Below are 19692 nucleotides of genomic sequence, written 5' to 3' on the forward strand. Positions count from 1 at the left end.
GGCAAGCAGTATATTTTAACTTGTATCGCGTGAACACGCCATATTTGCTACGCTTTATTGCATGCACAGATATTTGCGTAGATATGTGCGCAAACAGATCGTTGTGTCTGGACGGTTCTCAAGTGAACTGTTTTGACGTTTCATCATGTATGTACCACCATCTGACCACATTCAATTGCAGTGGAATGACATCACCTTCGGTTGTGTTGGTGAATGGTGGGAATCGATCTTTAACATTGAAGCTACAATCGATAATTGTGTGGTGGCCGCCAAGGAAGTTCTTGCTTGCGGCTTACTAGTTAGTTATTATGTAGGAACTCTGGTTGTGTTGCCGTTTAAATTTGAAAAAGGGTGGTGCGGTAGTGACATTATATGAAATTCAGGGAAAATTGCGTAGGGTGTCAGAGATTTGATTAAAGTGATGAAATGGATTCCCCGGAAGCCTTAGATGTATCTAAAGAGAATATTCAGCCACTGAGGCAAGGAAGAAATGCCTCACAACTGAGCGCAGCGCTTCAGGCACAAACAGACACAGCAGTTCTTCAAAACTTAGTGAAGAAGAGACAGTGAGTTTATTCAGTATTTGATAATTAAGTTTGTGCCTATAGTTTTATACGTGTAAAACACGTATAAACGTCCCAGAGTAATTGTGGTTACAGCGAATTTGAGAATGTATCATGGTTCCAGTTTATTTTGCATTTTCTTTCCCTTCCAGCATTTTGATTGTATTTAACAGTGTGTTTATTTTGAAAGTTCACGGCCTAAATGGGGGAGAAGTTTTTGAGTTTCTTGGTAATGAGGTATTGCTGAAGTAGACGTATAATTTACATTATGGCTAATACTAGTATAAAAGCCTTTTTTTCTGACAATACCTCGTCACATACCTAAATGCTTATTCCAAGACTTTTGTCCGGCGGGAACGGAGGGGGGGGAGGGGATTGAGGTTCTTGTGTGAGATGTTACTGTTCCTAAACAAAGAAAAGAATGCTAACGTCTGGATGTAAAAGTGTAATTTTTATTTTGGATGCAACATACCATTATATTGAGTGTGATATTGACTAGGCCATACAGTTTGGATGGTTAATAATTCTCGCATATCCCCGCCTCCCCACGCCCCCTCAGTTTGCCAACCACATTCGACGTGAGTTTAACTGTAGCACTGCCAAGGAGAGACACATACTTCTACTATATTGTTTGTATTGAAAATCTACGAAGTCGCCCATGATGGTGTGTGTGTGTGTGTGTGTGTGTGTGTGTGTGTGTGTGTGTGTGTGTGTGTGTGTGTGTGTGTGTGTCCGACCCTTTAAATCCCCTCCCCAGAAAAAAATCCGTTACAGCTCCAAACACTTTAATTTATATTTAGTATTAAACATTTATGAAGAAGAGAAATGTTTCCCTTGGTACTGCTAGCCTTCACTTTTGTATTCTATTTCCATCTGTTATCTTGGTAATTTTTCAAACTAAACAGCGAAACCCATGTAGTGGTACAACTTTAAATGTCATTTCCTAACAACCTAATCCCACAGTGTCACCAAATTTTGCATTTCATTTATCGGTAGCACTTGATTTGTGCTTCTCTTGTGCCACTGATGTCTTTACACCCATAGTACAATGTTGTTGACTATTATTCCTGACTGCGCCCACAGCTGTATTGATATGTGTTTGTTGTCCAGTTGGGGTAAGGATTTATCTTGCGTGCAACAGGTGGTGTAAACAGAGGGACTAAGTCGGAGTCTTTTGTGAGCAGAGGGTAGTCGTGTTACACTTGTTGGTGCAGAGTGCTGCTTTTTAGGGGGGGTGGATAAATGGAGTGAGCCCACTGAGAATCCTGTGGTTGATGGTCCATAGACTTATAAATGGAGATAAATTTAGGAGAGGAGTAAAAGTGAGAAGTTGATGAGAGCAGTAGGGACAGCAGAAATTGAGGTTGAGTGGTAGAGGTTTTAGGACAGGACTAGGGAGAAAAAATTAGACAGCTGATTTTTGGAGTTGAAAGATGTTAATGCGTCATTTTTCAATAGCTCATACTGGAGAAGCTGGTGTTTTAGGGAGCATTCAGATGGCTTAAAGCAGCCATTCAAGTTGACCACCCCAAAGGCCCATGACTGTTCCTCCACTCACCCTTTGTCAACTGTCCTGTTGACAACTTGCCTCTCCTCTAGGGCATACCTTGGCTTGTTCATGTGGCTTCTTGCATGATATTGTGCCTTTTTAAAACTTAAATTTGGTTCCTACAGTGTTTGGCCTCCATTCTTCTCAAATTTCTCTGAAGTGTGAATTGTGCAGGGAAGGACAGTCACCACAATTCTGGGTATTTGCCTGTGTTGTGGACATCATGAGCCCCATTTCTGGGCAAACTAAAGCCTAAACCTGGATCACCACGGTAGCTAGTCCACTGTAGGGGATTACAACATAGCAGCATAGCTGTAGCCAACTGGCAGTGCAGAGATAGCAGTGCTGTAGTGTGCACTGTAGACTTCCTTCACATGCCAAGAAGCAGCAGCCCATCCCAAATGGGGCACCGAGACTGCGAAAACTGCCATTCCAGATGGCTGCTGCGACAGCTTGCAGGCTTGTGTGGTGAGAGTCTCTGCTTGGAATGGGTGACTTGTAGCAGGCAGTTTGCCATGAAGTCATTTAAAGTAACTTATGCTGGAAGTCATGAGACTCTCGCAGTCTCTCTAGAGGGGAACTCGCCCTATGATGCTTTCAGTAGAACCCCAAGCTGTTTCCACCCTTGACTGCACCATGGGAGGAAGCACAATGATATTGACATGGTGAATGCTACCTAATCTGTACTAGAACAGACAGAATGATTTGATCATCAATCAGACCTCAGTTTTTTGTGTGACTGATCAAAGATAAGTTTGGAGAGGTGACAGCATTGCAAAACACATGGAGCGGCTCCCTCCTGATTGCGACATCTAACACCACTCTGTCTTGGTGCTGTGGTTAGCACACTAGATGCACATTATACAAGATGACAGTTCAAACTCGTCCAGCCACTCTGAGTTAGATTTTCCGTAAGTTCCCTAAATGTGTGATGTCTTAAATGATTACTGTAGCAGAATACTGTTAAGTGATCTTTCACAGAGCACAAAGAAATTCTGGTCGTACGTAAAGGCTGTTAGTGGCATGAAAGTTAGTGTTCAGTCCCTAGCGAATTGAGACAGGAACTGAAATTGAGGGTAGCAAAACAAAAACTGGCATGCTTAACTCCATTTTTAACATCCCTTTACAAAGGAAAACCCAGGAGAATTGCCTCAATTTAATTCTCATACCACTGACGAGATTGATGAAAGATAAGAATTGCTGTCAGTGGTGTTGAGAAACAGCTGACATCCTTAAAATTGAACAAAGCTCCAGGCCCCGATGGAATCCCTGTCAGATTCTGTACTGAATTTGCGGCTGAGTTAGCCCCTCTTCTATGATTTATTGTAGATCAATCGAACAAAAAAAAAAAAAAAACTGTGCCCAGTACTGGAAAAAGGCACAGGTTTCACCCATCTACTAGAACGGCACTAGAAGTTATTCACAAAACTACATGTCCAATATCCATGACATTAATTTATTGTAGAATCTTAGAACATATTCTCAGCTCAAACATAATCAGGTATCTTGAACAGAATGACCTCAATGCCAAGCAGCATTGATTTTTAAAACATTGATCATGTGAAACCCAACTTGCATTTTTCTCACATGACAAACTGAAAGTTTATATCAAGGCAACCAGGTTGATGCAGTATTTCTTGATTTCTGAAAAGCATTTCACTCAGTGCCACATTTATACTTATCATTAAAAGTATGATCATATGGGGTATCGTGAAATTTGTGACTGGATTGAAGACCTTTTGGTAGGGAGGACACAGCCTGTTATCTCAAATGGAGAGTCATCGTCAGATGTAGAAGTAACTTCGGGTGTATCCCAGGGAAATTGTTCTACATCTACATTATTTACTCCACAAGCCACCCAACGGTGTGTGGCGGAGGGCACTTTATGTGCCACTGTCATTACCTCCCTTTCCTGTTCCAGTCTCATATGGTTCGCGGGAAGAACGACTATCGGAAAGCCTCTGTACGCGCTCGAATCTCTCTAATTTTACATTCGTGATCTCATCGGGAGGTATAAGTAGGGAGAAGCAATATATACTATACCTCGTCCAGAAACGCACCCTCTCGAAACCTGAACACCAAGCTACACTGCGATGCAGAGCGCCTCTCTTGCAGAGTTTGCCACTTCAGTTTGCTAAACATCTCCTTAACGCTATCACGCTTACCAAATAACCCTGTGATGAAACACGCCGCTCTTCTTTGGATCTTCTCTATCTCCTCTGTCAACCCGACCTGGTACAGATCCCGCACTGATGAACAATACTCAAGTATAGGTCGAACGAGTGTTTTGTAAGCCACCTCCTTTGTTGCTGGACTACATTTTCTAAGGACTCTCCCAATGAATCTCAACCTGGCACCCGCCTTACCAACAATTAATTTTATATGATCATTCCACTTCAAATCCTTTCATATGCATACTCCCAGATATTTTACAGAAGTAACTGCTACCAGTGTTTGTTCTGCTGTCATATAATCATACAATAAAGGATCCTTATTTCTATGTATTCGCAATACATTGCATTTGTCTATGTTAAGGGTCATTTGCCACTCCCTGCACAAAGTGCCTATCCGCTGCAGATCTTCCTGCATTTTGCTGCAATTTTCTAATGCTGCAACCTCTCTGTATACTACAGCATCATCCGCAAAAAGCTTCATGGAACTTCCGACACTATCTACTAGGTCATTTATATATATATTGTGAAAAGTATTGGTCCCATTACACACCCCTGTGGCACGCCAGAGGTTACTTTAACGTCTGTAGACGTCTCTCCATTGAGAACAACATGCTGTGTTCTGTTTGCTAGAAACTCTTCAATCCAGCCACACAGCTGGTCTGATATTCCGTAGGCTCTTACTTTATCAGGCGACAGTGTGGAACTGTATCGGATGCCTTCCGGAAGTAAAGGAAAATGGCATCTACGTGGGAGCCTGTATCTAATATTTTCTGGGTCTCACGAACAAATAAAGTGAGTTGGGTCTCACATGATTGCTGTTTCCGGAATCCATGCTGATGCCTACAGAGTAGATTCTGGGTTTCCAGAAATGACATGATACGTGAGCAAAAGACATGTTCTAAAATTCTACAACAGATCAATGTCAGAGATAAAGGCCTATAGTTTTGCGCATCTGCTCGACGACCCTTCTTGAAAACTGGGACTTCCTGTACTCTTTTTCCAATCATTTGGAACCTTTCGTTCCTCTACACACTTGCGGTACACGGCTGTTAGAAGGGGGGCAAGTTCTTTCGCGTACTCTGTGTAGAATCGAATTGGTATCCCATCTGGTCCAGTGGACTTTCCTCTGTTGAGTGATTTCAGTTGCTTTTCTACTCCTTGGACACTTATTTCGATGTCAGCCATTTTTTCGTTCGTACAAGGATTTAGAGAAGGAACTGCAGTGCGGTCTTCCTCTGTGAAACAGGTTTGGAAAAAGGTATTTAGTATTTAGAGTGTGTGGAGATGCTGTTTCGATCCAATTACTGATTTAACGTAAGACCAGAACTTCCTAGGATTTTCTGTCAATTTGGTACATAGAATTTTACTTTCGAATTCACTGAACACTTCACGCATAGCCCTCCTTAAGCTAACTTTGACATTGTTTAGCTTCTGTTTGTCTGAGAGGTTTTGGCTGCGTTTAAACTTGCAGTGATGCTCTCTTTGCTTTCGCAGTAGTTTCCTAACTTTGTTGTTGAACCACGGTGGGTTTTTCCAGTCCCTCACAGTTTTACTCAGCACGTACCTGTCTTAAACGCATTTTACGATTGCCTTGAACTTTTTCCATAAACACCCAACGTTGTCAGTGTCGGAACAGAAATTTTTGTTTTGATCTGTTAGGTAGTCTGAAATCTGCCTCCTATTACTCTTGCTAAACAGATAAACCTTCCTACCTTTTTTTTTTATATTTGCAGTGTTTCAAGAATCGACTTTAAAAGATTACTCTAAGAATATACTACAACCACCTACAATCTCCCACATAGGGATCGTGGGGATAAGATTAGAATGATTTCTGCACGAACAGAAGCATTTAAACAATCATTCTATTAGCACTCCATATGTGAAATGAACAGGAAGAAACCTTAGATGTAGGTGTAGAAATCGTTTAAGGTAAATGCTGGGATGGTTCCTTTGAAATGGCATGGCAGATTTCCTTTTCCATCCTTCCTTAATCAGAGCTCCTGCTCCGTCTCTTGATGGCATTGTTCATGGGATGTTAAACACTAATCTCCTCCTCTCTGTCTCGAGCTATACTCGTGAATACTTGTGTAGGTGATATTTTGGTTTCTTTAGATTCCCACTGAAGTTTAAAGCATACGGCGTAAGTTTTCATTGAGGCTTAATATGACAATTGGATAAGAACTATATGACAGCCTGAAACAGTGAGGGGTGCTGTTTGTCTGCCATATTCAGAAAAGGCAGAACGATATTAGAGTTGACTCTGTATTATTTATTCGAGCATTTGAGGGATGCACAGAGTATGTTGTGCTTTAAGTGCCTTGTATCTGCCCTATAACTTGGGTCGAATGTCAGGTTCAGAAGTTGACAGTGTTTCACATTTACTAGAAGAAACAGTGAGTCTAAGACCTTTGATTAATTTCTGTAGTCTACTGCAGTGCTCAATACGATTGATTGTACCGATGTCTGAGGATCATGTCAGGATCTTCAGGGATGTGGACATCCAAAGGGGGTTCTTTCAGAAATAAAAAAAATGTTTAAAATCATGTTTCTTTACTCTAACAGTAATGAATGCAATTGGATGTGTGTATTGCCAAATGACTCACCACTAGCTAGACATCATAGTCATGGGAAGATTTCTTTCATGCCGGAACAAACTCTGAAAGCAAACAGGAAAGGAGAGGTTGCATGTCGTGCCTGGATGGAGTCTAAAACCAGTGAAAGTCCTTATGTGGTCCGACACTCCGGCTTTGTCCTAGTCAATATGTTGCCTCTCTATAACACTCATCACTGGCCATTGAAACGCGGCACAAAGGGACTTACAGATCGGTGTATTTTACCGGAGCAAACAGCTGCTTCTGAAGCAATGATTCTACTTGGCTTGTAGCCCTCAGTAGAAGATATGTGAACACCAAAGACAAAAATTTACATGGAGAAAACGTTTAGAATTAGCTAGACAACATGAACAAACCTTCTCTCTCCTTTGGAAAGAGCACATAAGGAGTTATTAGCATCCTACTTAGTCAATGTATGGAAATCATTTGGTTCCAATATGATGAATATAGAGAAATTATGGATAAAGTTTAAATCAATTGTAAATCACACTTTGGAGAATTATTTGCCGAGTAAGTGGATTAGGGACCAAAATGACCCACCATATTTTAAGAACCGATTGTTGCATTCTCGGTTCAGAAAATGTCATGGAAATGTTGATAACAAAAGGTAGAAGTTTGTGCTTATATAATCAGACTGATACACGAAGCATAGAACTACTTTCACTGTAATAACTTAATGAAAGATCTTGTCGAGAACCTGGGAATACTCTAGCCTTAAGTAAAATTAATAAGCAGGTCAGAGGCTTTTATTCAGTCACTCATTGAACAGTCTGGTGTAGGTGGTAGAAGACAGAAACAAAAAATTAAACTTAACAATTAAAAAAATTGTTCATGCAGGAGAATTGTGCAGACATAGCGTCGTTGACTATTGCACAGATTCTGGTATGGAGGACAGGTAAATAGGCATCACTGTCATTGAGAAGTAACTGAGAGGGTGGAATTCCAGTTCAGTCTTACGGAGATAACTTGTCAGCTTTGATCCTTACTCAGCTTGCATTCATTGCGAATCTCTTGCCCAGTGCAAAATCCCAAGTGATAAGAAAAAAGGCACAGGTAACTCCTGTTTATAAGAAGGGTAGAAGGGGACTGCAAAATTACTGACCAATACCTTTAAAATAGGTTTACTGATGACTTATTGCACATATTCTCAGTTCAAATGTAATAAATTTCCTTGAGACGAAACAGCTTCCATCCTCTGATCAACGTGGATTTAGAAAGTATTGCTCATGTGAAACTCGGCTTGCCCTTTTTTCACATGATATCCTGCAAATCATGGATGAATGGCAACAGGCAGGTTCTGTGTTCCTAGATCTGTGGAAAATGTTTGACGCAGTTCCCCATTGTACACTGTTAACAGGATCCTCAGATATGAATGAGTGCCTCGGAGACCGGTTAAGAAATAGAACCTAGCACATTCTCCTGGACAGTGAGTGTTAATCAGGGTTTTGTCAGTGAAGTGTGATAGGACCATTCTTGTTCTCTATATATGTAAACATTCTGGTGGATTGTTTGCTGCTGATGCTGTAGTTTACAGGAAGTTGTCATTGAGTGGCTGTAGGTGTCTACAGGATGGCTGAATGCCAGCTTGCTCTAAATGTAGAAAAATGTAAGTTAGTGCAGATGAATTGGGAAAAAATCCTATTATGTTCAAATCCCGTATTTGTGGAATGCTGCGTGACAGTTGGGCCGATTAAACAAGGTGTAATGGTGCAATATGAAATGGAATGGGAGCATAGGGAAGGCAAATGGTCGGCTTCAGGAGGCAGCATATAGAACACTTCTATGAGCCATTTTTGAGTAGCCTACTGCTACAGTGTTTGGGATCCCCATCAGGCTGAATTATTAAAAATTCAGAGGTATGCTGCTAAATTTGTTACTCGTAGTTTCATGAGCACCTCAAGTATCACAGTGATGCTTTGTTTACTCGAATGGGAAAGATTTTATTGCCACCAATGTACATTTTGTGAAAAGACCATGAAAATGAGGAAAGAGAGATTATGGCTTGTATGGAGGCATATAGAAAAGTGTTTTTCCCTTTCTCAACAGAACAGGAAACGGAATGCTTAGCACTGGTACAAGCTAAGCTTCACCTTGCACTATGTGGTGGTTTGTAGAGTAGAACATCTCCACCATGCTGTTATGATCAGTTTCACGACAATTGTGGAAAAAACCTTGGCTGCCCATCCTGATGGCATACATCTTTCTGGTAATCACTATCTTAAGCTCAATTACACCAAGCCTAAGATGGTGGCTGGAGGTATATGCACATTCGTTCACACAAATGTCCATAGTGAATGTGAGCCCTTCCAAAGAGTGGTGGAGGGGTGATCACACAGATTTGAATGACCATTGGTATCACTATTTTTGAACTATTTACCTGCTGCCAGACACAGAAATCCTCTGCCATTTTCCCTTCTGCTTGGCAATTGTTATGTGCGTAGCCCTCTGTGGTGGGAGTTCCAGACTCTCTAGTTGGGGGGTCACATCATCTAATAGCTGCTTGATGGAAAATCCACTGACCCACCTGTTCTCATGGATCATCTTGCGATCACTGTGTAGTGGCATCAGCAACAGAATTTTGCATCAGGAACAGCATTTTACCCTCCCCCCTTTCCAGGCACAAAAACAAGGAGGAAGGATACTTTCCTACAATTTACTGTACACTTTTCAGAGCCATTTAACAGTCATTTATGGAATGGGAAGTTCTTCATGTCCTCAGCTCACCTGATGACACTGCCCCACACCCTCAGTTGAGCTCCAATCAAATGATTCAACAGCTGTATATGGATTGGAAAAATTGTTTCCAAAGTTTTTAATCATATCTTTATCAGAGGCAAATTCCTCTGTGTTGGAACAGTATCATTATCCCCATCCTCAAGCCAGGTAAAGACCCAACTCCTGTTGATACTTCCAACCAGACTGACTTATTTGTGCAATATGTCAGTTCCTAGAAAGATTGGTGTATTGTCACTGGTCATGCTAGCTCTTTGATTCGTGGGGCTTTTAATCAATTGCAGGAGAGCCAATCCATAACAGACCACCTTTTTAGATTAGAATCAGGGATAAAATACTATAATCTTATTGCACTTTTCCTATATTACGTAAAGAGTATGACACGGCCTGATACCATGTCATCTTGACCATAGAGTGCTAATGGTGCTATTCAGCCATATGTGTCATCCAATCATGATGAAACTACAGCCCTGCAGAAGCAAAATCATAATAGTGTGGTGCTTCACACATTTGTCTAAAACTTATTGTCCAGTTGATCAATCAGGGTTAGATTACATTTCAGCTCCCTGTAGCAGGAGAATGTGTCCACAGGGCTTCATCCACAGTGTTACTTTCTTTATAGTTATCAATGGATTTGTGGGCTCAGTGTGAATGACAGTTACTCCTACCCTCTAGATAAGTGACTTTTGCATCTGTTACAGCTCTCTGTCTGATCCTTATGTGTGTCAGTTCCAAAGAGCCCACAACCCTGGCTCTCATTTCTCCTCCTGCCAAGGCATTGGTTGTGCACTTCTATTGATAGAGCACAATCCAACCAGAACATTTTGTGCAATACAGCATCTGAAGGTAGTTGTACAATTCATCTTTCTGGGCCTACTCTTGGATAATAAACTGATGTGACAGTCAGATATCTGTCAGCTTAAACTGAGGTGCATGCAAAAACTCTGTCGTAACATTTGAGGAGTGGATGACTCCACTTAATTATGAATATACTTCTGTAGGACTGTAGTTTAATTATGATTGGATGGCAGATACATGGTTCAATAGCACCATCACGGGTACTGCTAGACCCAGCCTAGCCACAAAGGCTTTCATTATGAATCCTGTAGAGCCATCTGATTGAATCTGGGATCCTACCATGTTGGTTCAGTGTCACCAACTAGAATGCCTCAACTGTCTATCAGTTCTGAACCCTTTGTGTTTGACGTAGGGCTGGTCTCCAACTTGGAATTTGACAGGGAATCCAGTTGACTGCATCCATGGGATCACTTCATGGCATTGCTCCATGGTGTGTACCTAGATTCTAGGTTCATCTATGTCCATACCATGGCCCCAAAACTAGTTTCTGCCATGTTTTATCAGCACAGCTTTCTTCCTGTTACCTGTGAATGCCAGAACACTAAAGTCATCTACACTGATGCCTCTAAACATATCAGAAGGATAGTATATACTTTCGCCCAGGAACTGCATTCTCTGCCTATAGTGTCTTCATTGCAGGAGTGGTTGCTGTAGATACAGCCTTATCTTTTATCAAGAGGAAAGATTGTGATCAATTTATGATATACAGTGACTCCGTAAGAAGTCTGCAGGCTTCTAGTCAGCTGTCAGTGTTCCTTATCCAGAAGCTTTTATATGAGCTCAACCACATTGGCCTTTGTTTTCTTCTGGACCCAAGTCTTAAGAATATCCCCAGAAATGAGATGACCGACTGTTTAGATAGGATAACAAACTCGTGACCAGCTCTCACAATGTGTGTAACAAGCCCTCAATGCATCTGAAATAAGGGGACTGTCACAACTGTATTGGGGAATGGTAGGCTATCCCTCCCTCCAACAAACTGAGTTGTCATGGCGGCCACTGCTGTGTTGTTCCTTCTTCAACTTACCTCGGAGTGTATAATTTTACATTATCCCTGTGTTCGACACATGACTTTATCCCGTGTAGTGACATATCCCTCCACCCACCCCACTGGTATAGCTGTGGTGCCCCTGACATTGGCACACATTCTAGTTCAGTGCCCTCTTCTCACATTACTCCAACAAATGAGTCATAAGGATTTCTCATCCTTTATACTGCCCAACAATGAAAGAAAAATTCAACATATTTTATGCTTTCTCAGAGATAGTGAATTTTATTCCCATACTAGATTTTAAATGGCATAGTTTTGGGAGTACTACTACACATATACTATGCAAACTACTGTGAGGTGCATGGCAGAGGGTACATCCCACAGTACCATTTATTAAGGTTTCTTCCTGTTCCATTCACGTATGGAGCCAAAAAAGAATGCTTGTTTGAATGCCTTCGTTCATGCATAAATCATTCTAATCTTGTCCTCACAATCCTTAAGTGAGCAATATGTAGGTGGTTGTAATATATCCTTAGAGTAATCATTTAAAGTCGGTTCTTGAAACGGTATCAATACATTTTTCTTGGGGTGGTTTACGTCTGTCTTAGAGTCTTCCAGTTCAGTTCTATGACACTCTCCCACACATTAAACAAACATGTGACCATTCTTGCTGCCCTTCTCTGTATACAATCAATATCCCCTGTTAGTCCCATCTGGTATGGATCCCAAAAATTTGAGCAATATTTGAGAACCGGTCACACAAGTGATTTGTATGCAGTTTCCTTTGTAGACTGATTGCATTTCCACAGTATTCTTGCAATAAACCAGTCTACCATCTGCTTTACCCATGACTGAACCTATGTGAACATTCCATTCCATTTCGTATTCGTACAAAATGTTGCACCCAGGTATTTGTATGTGTTGGCTGATTTCAACAGCGACTCATTGATAAGGCAGTCATAGAACATATGTTGTGTTCGAACATTATGAATTACCTCGTAGAAAACGGCCTACTGATGCAAGTCAAAATGGATTTAGAAAACATCGTTCCTGTGAAACACAACTAGCTCTTTACTTGCGTGAAGTGTTGGAGTGCTATTGACAAGGGATTTCAGATCGATTCTGTATTTCTGGATTTCCGGAAGGCTTTTGACACTGTACCAGACAAGCGGCTCGTAGTGAAATTTTGTGCTTATGGAATGTTGTTGTCTCAGTTATGTGACTGGATTTGTGATTTCCTGTCAGAGAGGTCACAGTTCATAGTAATTGACGGAAAGTCATTGAGTAAAACAGAAGTGATTTCTGGCATTCCCCAGGGTAGTGTTATAGGCACTTTGCTGTGTTCCTCATCTATATAAACAATTTGGGAGACAATCTGAGCAGCCATCTTTAGTTGTTTGCAGATGACATTGTCGTTTATCAACTAATAGTCATCAGAAGATCAAAACAAACTGCAAGATGATTTAGAAGAAATATCAGAATGGTGTGAAAAGTGGCAGTTGACCCTAAATAAAGAAAAGTGTGAGGTCATCCACATGAGTGCTAAAAGGAACTCGTTAAACTTCGGTTACATGATAAATCAGTCTATCTAAAAGCCTTAAATTCACCTAAATACCTAGGTATAACAATTATGAACAACTTAAATTGGAAGGAACACAGAAAATGTTGTGGGGAGGCTAACCAAAGATTGCATTTTATTGGCAGGACACTTCGAAAATGTAACAGACCTACTAAGGAGACTGCCTACACTATGCTTGTCCGTCCTCTTTTCAGAATACTTCTGCGCGGTGTGGGATCCTTACCAGATAGGACTGATGGTGTACATCAAAAAAGTTCAAAGAAAGGCAGCACGTTTTGTATTATCGCAAAATGTGGGAGAGTGTGTCACAGAAATTATACAGGATTTGGGCTGGACATCATTAAAAGAAAGGTGTTTTTCGTTGCTATGGAATCTTCTCACGAAATTCCAATCACCAACTCTTTCCTCCGAATGCAAAAATATTTTGTTGACACCGACCTACATAGGGAGGAATGGTCACCAAGATAAAATAAGGGAAATCAGAGCTCGTACGGAAAGATATAGGTGTTCATTCTTCCTGTGCGCTATACGAGATTGGAATAATAGAGAATTGTGAAGGTGGTTCGATGAACAATCTGCCAGGCACTTAAACGTGATTTGCAGAGTATCTATGTAGATGTAGATAGCATATTACTTTTTTTGTTAATGTCTATACCATGTCGAAATCTTATCAAGATCTGACTGAATATTCGTGCAGCTTCTTTCAGATAGTACTTCATTGTAGATAACTGCATCATCTGCAAAAAGTCTGATTTTGGTATTAGTATTGTCTGCAAGGTCATTAATATAAGACATGAACAGTAAGGCTCCCAACACACTTCCCTGGGACACACCTGAAGTTTTTTTAAATCTGACAATGACTCTCCAGCCAAGTCACAAATTTCAGTTGCTATGATCGTATTTGTGTCAATAAGTGTAGGTGTGGTTCTGAGTCAAATGCTTTTTGGAAGTCAAGAAATACTGCATCTATCTCGTTACCTTGGTCCAAACTATCAGTACGTAATGTGAGGAAAGTGCGAGTCGGGTTTCACGTATTTGATGTTTTCAAAGCCAATGGTGGCTGCCATTGAGGAGGTCATTCTGTTAAGGGGAGCCGGAACGATCCATCTCCTCCATGTTAATTTTAGCAAATAGAAGGAACATTTTTTCTAAAACCATTAAACATATTGGTCTGAAATTTGGACATGTTCAGTGAATATTTCTCTACAAATTTATAATGCCATGTTAAGAAATGTTTATTTTTTATTGTTTTACAATTTGTTTCTTGTATTTTGCCTAATTGCACACTCATAATACCTCTGCAATCTATCAATTGCTTCATCTGTCAATCTTCCTCTTCCTCCAAGGGTCTTACCATCACTAAGACTCTTGGATCCTAATGTCTGCTTTAGTTTGCGCAAGCAGAGCTCCCATGCACTTCTGCACATGTCCAATGCACTCGTTTTTTAATGTGAATTTAATTCCCATAAGGTTCGAGTTCCTCTACAGCTTTTATCCCTTAGAATCACCATCTCCTAGATAGTTAGTGTATCGTACATTATACCACTCCTGTGATCTGCTTTCACTCCCTCTACTTCCACTGCTCCACTCGTGCCGTGAAAATTTGCTTCACATCTTTCACTATGTTCGTCCTTGGTATTGCCCTTCCATCTACAATGTTTTGAGAGAATAGCAACATCAATTACTTTGCAACTGTCTCCACTGGTAACTGTCACAACTCCATTTAGAGATTTATGACCTATACATTGCCATGATCCATCGAAATCAACAGTTAAATCTCTACAATTCCCATTATCTGTCACAGCTTCTTCAACTGCTTTCTTCTTTGTTGCTTATGCAATATCTTCAGCAGAAGATCCCACCAATTCATTATAAAATCCAAACTTGGTTGGTGGTTTTGCCAAGTTCATAATTCCACATAACACTGCCCTTGCCAATGCACCGCAAGTCATACACTAGTCTAACATTAATATCATACATCTTCTTTCCGCTATTACCACTACGAGGAAAACAAAACTCCTGCAGCACATTTGTTACACTTCAATAACATTTTACATGCCAAACCAATGTGTGAAGTTATTTTAAATTCCAGTCCTCTTTCTTTGCAAACTTGGCATAATGAGTTATGTTTCAAAATATTAGAGAGCAAGGAAATGTTAATTACTTCATTCACATCATTACTGTCACTTTAATAGTTTTCAAATTTTTCTTTGTTGTCACAAAGTTTCTTGCTGGAAGAAGTTCTATCACATTCATTTGGAGTAGTTGGTGAAGCAGTCTGAGCAGCATCTCCCTTCGAAACAGCAAAAGATTTCTTCTTCCACGGATTGTGACTTTTCTTAAACACACGATTGCTTGAACGAGGCATATTGATATCCACAAACAAAATACGTGAAACAGGTACGAGCAAAATTCGTCAAATATGCAAAATTGAACAGCTAAACAACACAAAGCAAACTCCACAAGTCAACACACACGGTATAGTGTTTACGTTTACCGATATGAACAGTTACTTGTCACAGAGATAAAACCATACAACGTTGGAAAACAAAACACTGTCTAATTCCACAAAGAGACCCTGCTTGCAGTCAGCGAGCGGTGCCATCAGAGGTGACACACCAAGTCGCTATAACCATTTGCGCGGCACGTCAGCTTTGCCGTGATAAAAGCCACACTTAGAATTCACTTAGAAGAGTGAAACTTGATTTGTTTTATTCAAAAAACTCCAAATAATTTTATAATTAAAAAACCGAAAAACATTCATTTTGTCATTTTCATCGTTCCGGTTCCCCTTAAAAGATATCTCACTGTGTCTGAGATCAGAATATGTTTTAAGATTCTACAACAAACCAATGTCAAGGAACTGGACAGGTAGTTTTGTGGATCCCTTCTTTTACCCTTCTGCCGGCCGCAGTGGCCGAGCAGTTTTAGGCGCTCCAGTCTGGAACCGAGTGACTGCTACGGTCGCAGGTTCGAATCCTTCCTCGGGCATGGATGTTTGTGATGTCCTTAGGCTAGTTAGGTTTAAGTAGTTCTAAGTTCTAGGAGACTGATGACCTCAGATGTTAAGTCCCATAGTGCTCAGAGCCATTTGAACCATTTTTTACCCTTCTTGTAAACAGGTGTGACTTGTGCCTTTTTCCAAGCACTAGACACGGTTTTCTGTTTGAGGTATCTAGGACAGATTATATTTAGAAGAGGGGCTAACTTAGCCACAAATTCAGTATAGAATCGGACATGGATTCCATCGGGGCGTGGAGCTTGGTTCAATTTTAAGGATGTCAGCTGTTTCTCAGCACTACTGACACTAATACTTATTTTTATTCATCTTTTTAGTGGTATGAGGATAAAATTGGAACAATTCTCCTGGGTTTTTCTTTAAGGAACATTTAAAAATGGGAGTTAAGCATTTTAGCTTTTTCTTTGCCACACTAAATTTCAGTTCCCGTCTCATTCGCTGGGGACTGGACACTAACTTTCATGCCACTGACACCCTTTACATGTTACCAGAATTTGTTTGGGTTCTGTGGAAGATCTCTTGACAATATTCTGCTATGGTAGTCATTGAAGGCATCACGCGTTGCTTCCTTGAAAGCCAAACTTGTTTCATTCAACATCTCTCTATCTATAGCCCTACGCCTTTACACCTGTTATGCAATAACCTCTGTTTCTTTAGAAGTTTCTTAATAGTGACTGTATATTGTGGAGGTTCCCTATCATTATGAACTGTTGTACTGGTTACATACCTGTCCTGTGCGTGGTCAAGTATTCTTTTAAACTTAATCTAGAGTTCCTCTAAATGCTCCTGACCTGTGCTGAAAGTTTCAAGTTCCCCATTGAGATATGACACTTTATCTTGTTTACTGAACATATATATCTTTCTGCATGTTTTACTTGTCCTCTGTACTTTGGTAATTGTTTTGCCTCAACTGCATCATGGTCACTGATAGCGGTTTCAATGTGGACATTCTCGAGGTCCAGTCTATTAGCTGCCATTGGATCCAATGTATTTTCATCGTGAGTGTTCCCATCTATCTGTTCTAGGCAGTTTTCAGAGAAGGCATCTAGTAAAGTTTCACAGGATGTCTGTCATGCCCACCACTAACAAAACTGTTATTTTCCCAGTTGAGTGCCGGATGATTAATGTCCCCACCAATGATTACAGTATGATTGGGGACCTTATGTACAAGTGAACTGAGGTTTTCTCTAAAGTTTTTGGTTCCATCAGGAAATGAGTCTGGTGGGCGATAGAAGGATCCAATTATCAATTTATGCCCACCCCTGATACCGAGTCTTGACCAAACACTCTCGCATACAGCTTCAATTTCTATCTCAGTGGATTTGAGTTTCTTGTCTACTTTGATAAATACATCACCTCCATTTCCCATTTGCCTATCCTTTAAATATACACTTAAATTTGCTCAAATTTCACTGCAATCAGTTTCAGGTTTCAACCCACTTTCTGTACCTAGTATTATGTGAGCTTCGCTGCTTTTCGTACGCCTTTCAAACTCCGGCATTTTGTTGCAAATCCTTCGGCAGATTACCGTTAGTATTTTAATACTCTCCTGTGGGAGGCATCCCTTTTGATCTTACACTGATACTTCTGAGTTTCCTACAGCTATCATTATCTGGGTAGGATGGAGTCGCCTAATAGAAGAAGAAGAAGAAGAAGAAGAAGAAGAAGAAGAAGCAACCTTGTGTGCACCCCACCCACAGTCAGTTGCCTGAGTAGCAGTGTCTGATAATGTGTAGTGCACCCTTGCTCTGTTTAGGGGTACCCTACAGTTCTCAACCTTTTGGCACAAGTCCATGAATTCGCAGCCTACTTTGTAACATATAATTTAGAGCCCCAAGTCAGTGGATAGGGTTTGCACATATCCCCTCGTACAGGCCAGACCAGGCCCAGAGTGGGGTGATTGCGTGAGCTGTTACCTTCCCAAATTCCCAATTGGTCCCTCTGTCAGAAGTTCAGGTGGTGTGACCTGAAGTGTGAACAATCACCTAATGCAGGTGAGGCAACCCCCCCTACGAGGGGGCCCCCATTTGGCAGAAGTGCACCATCGGAGAAGCTGGCGATCGTGGGGGATTTTTTTGCAATGAACCACTCACTTTCATCTCAGTCTCCATCTGCTAAACATAAACGGAATGAGACTCACAGTTGCACCAGTTTTTCTCCTGGTATCACTTACTGAATACGGTCAGTGCTTTGCTAAGGTTAATCTGTTTAGAGTTCGAAAGCTGTTGTTGCTCCCGTCTACGTAATGGGAATTTGCTTTTGGAAACCAATAGCGATTTTCAAGCCCAACAAGTGCTTACAGCTTCCCTCCTCCATGGCTATCCTGTTTGTGTTGAGGCCTATTGAATGTGCTGAATTCTTTGTGTGCTATTATTTACACTCGACTGCTTGACGGTCTCACAGAGGAAGAAATCAAACCTTCTCTCTGACCGGGGTGTCACTGCAGTGCATTGTGTAATGAAAACTATTAATGCCATCTTAGTTCCTATGCCCATTCTTTTTCTCTCTTTTGATTGAACAGTGCTTCCATTGAAAATCAAAGCAGGCTATGAAGTCACTGCAGTCTGACCATACATTCCAAACCCTATGCATTGCTACCAGTGTCAGCATTACTGCATTGCTACCAGTGTCAGCATTACAATCACATTTCAATGTCCCGTAAAATCCCACTGCCAAATGTGTTACTTGTGGTAGGAATGCTCACGAGGATGGTTGGTTGTCTCCTTCTCCCCACTGCATCAGTTGTAACGGAGACCATGCCGCCATGTCTCGAGAATGTCCTGTGTATCTCAATGAGCAGTCTACCCAGGAGATCCGGGTAAAGAAAAAAAAAATACCTTACCCTGTCACTCGCAAGTTGTTGGCTTGTCAGAAGCCCAGCGTTTTATCATCTGGCACTTACAGTACCATTCTTGCAATGACTCACTCCGTGAAGGACATGGCCACACAAACATGCAACCTCAAATTCAGCACTTCAGTTATCAAATTGTCTAGTATCATGGTAGCATTCCTGTCTCCTTCTCTTCCAGCTGTGGACCAAGCCAACAAATCCTCGCCCCTGGCGGTGAAATTCCTTGCTTCACTACTGGCTGGCTGTAAACGGTGAAAGGAACACTCCTGCAGAGACCTCTTATGTCCCTCTAGCCAACAAACATCTAAGTCTTCCTCTGCCAATCCAAAGGTTCTAAAAAATCAAAGAAAAATGGTCTTCTGTTTTACCGACTCGGAGAGCCCCTCCAACGGTGTCACTCGGCCGACCTCTGTTTCGATGGTGCACACCGCAAACTGTTTTTCTGCCCTGGAATCCGCAGGCCAACCCATAGAGAATTGTTATGACTGTAGATCTCATGGAGGAGGATCCTCCAACTTCTGCACCCCGTAGCAGTGTCTTTGTAGGCTGGCACTCGGCAGTTGCCGAGGTGACAGCCTTTCATTTTTTCTCCTGCTCCCCTTTCCCTGTTACAAGTCTTTTCCAATGGAACAATCACAGCCTGAGATCCACCAGGGAGTAATTAAGAATGCTCTTGAAATCACAGCGTCCACTTGTTTGGTGCCTCCAGGAAACGAAATTACGTCTTTGCGACCCCTTTGACTGATCACATTTCTTTTTGTGT

The 19692-nt window shown here is 41.2% G+C and overlaps 1 protein-coding gene across 2 annotated transcripts in view; it reads left to right on the plus strand.

The window, feature by feature from the left end:
* The first annotated feature begins 319 nt into the window (after positions 1-319).
* LOC126191041 (uncharacterized) overlaps positions 320-19692 on the plus strand; it is a 161419-nt gene continuing 142046 nt past the window's right edge. For both annotated transcript variants that reach the window (XM_049931751.1, XM_049931752.1), the window contains exon 1: positions 320-566. In XM_049931751.1, coding sequence (XP_049787708.1) covers positions 427-566 — 140 coding nt within the window. In that variant the 5' untranslated portion in view covers positions 320-426. The remainder of the gene's footprint in view (positions 567-19692) is intronic.

Source organism: Schistocerca cancellata, chromosome 6 (assembly GCF_023864275.1).
Source record: "Schistocerca cancellata isolate TAMUIC-IGC-003103 chromosome 6, iqSchCanc2.1, whole genome shotgun sequence".
Classification (NCBI taxonomy): domain Eukaryota; kingdom Metazoa; phylum Arthropoda; class Insecta; order Orthoptera; family Acrididae; genus Schistocerca; species Schistocerca cancellata.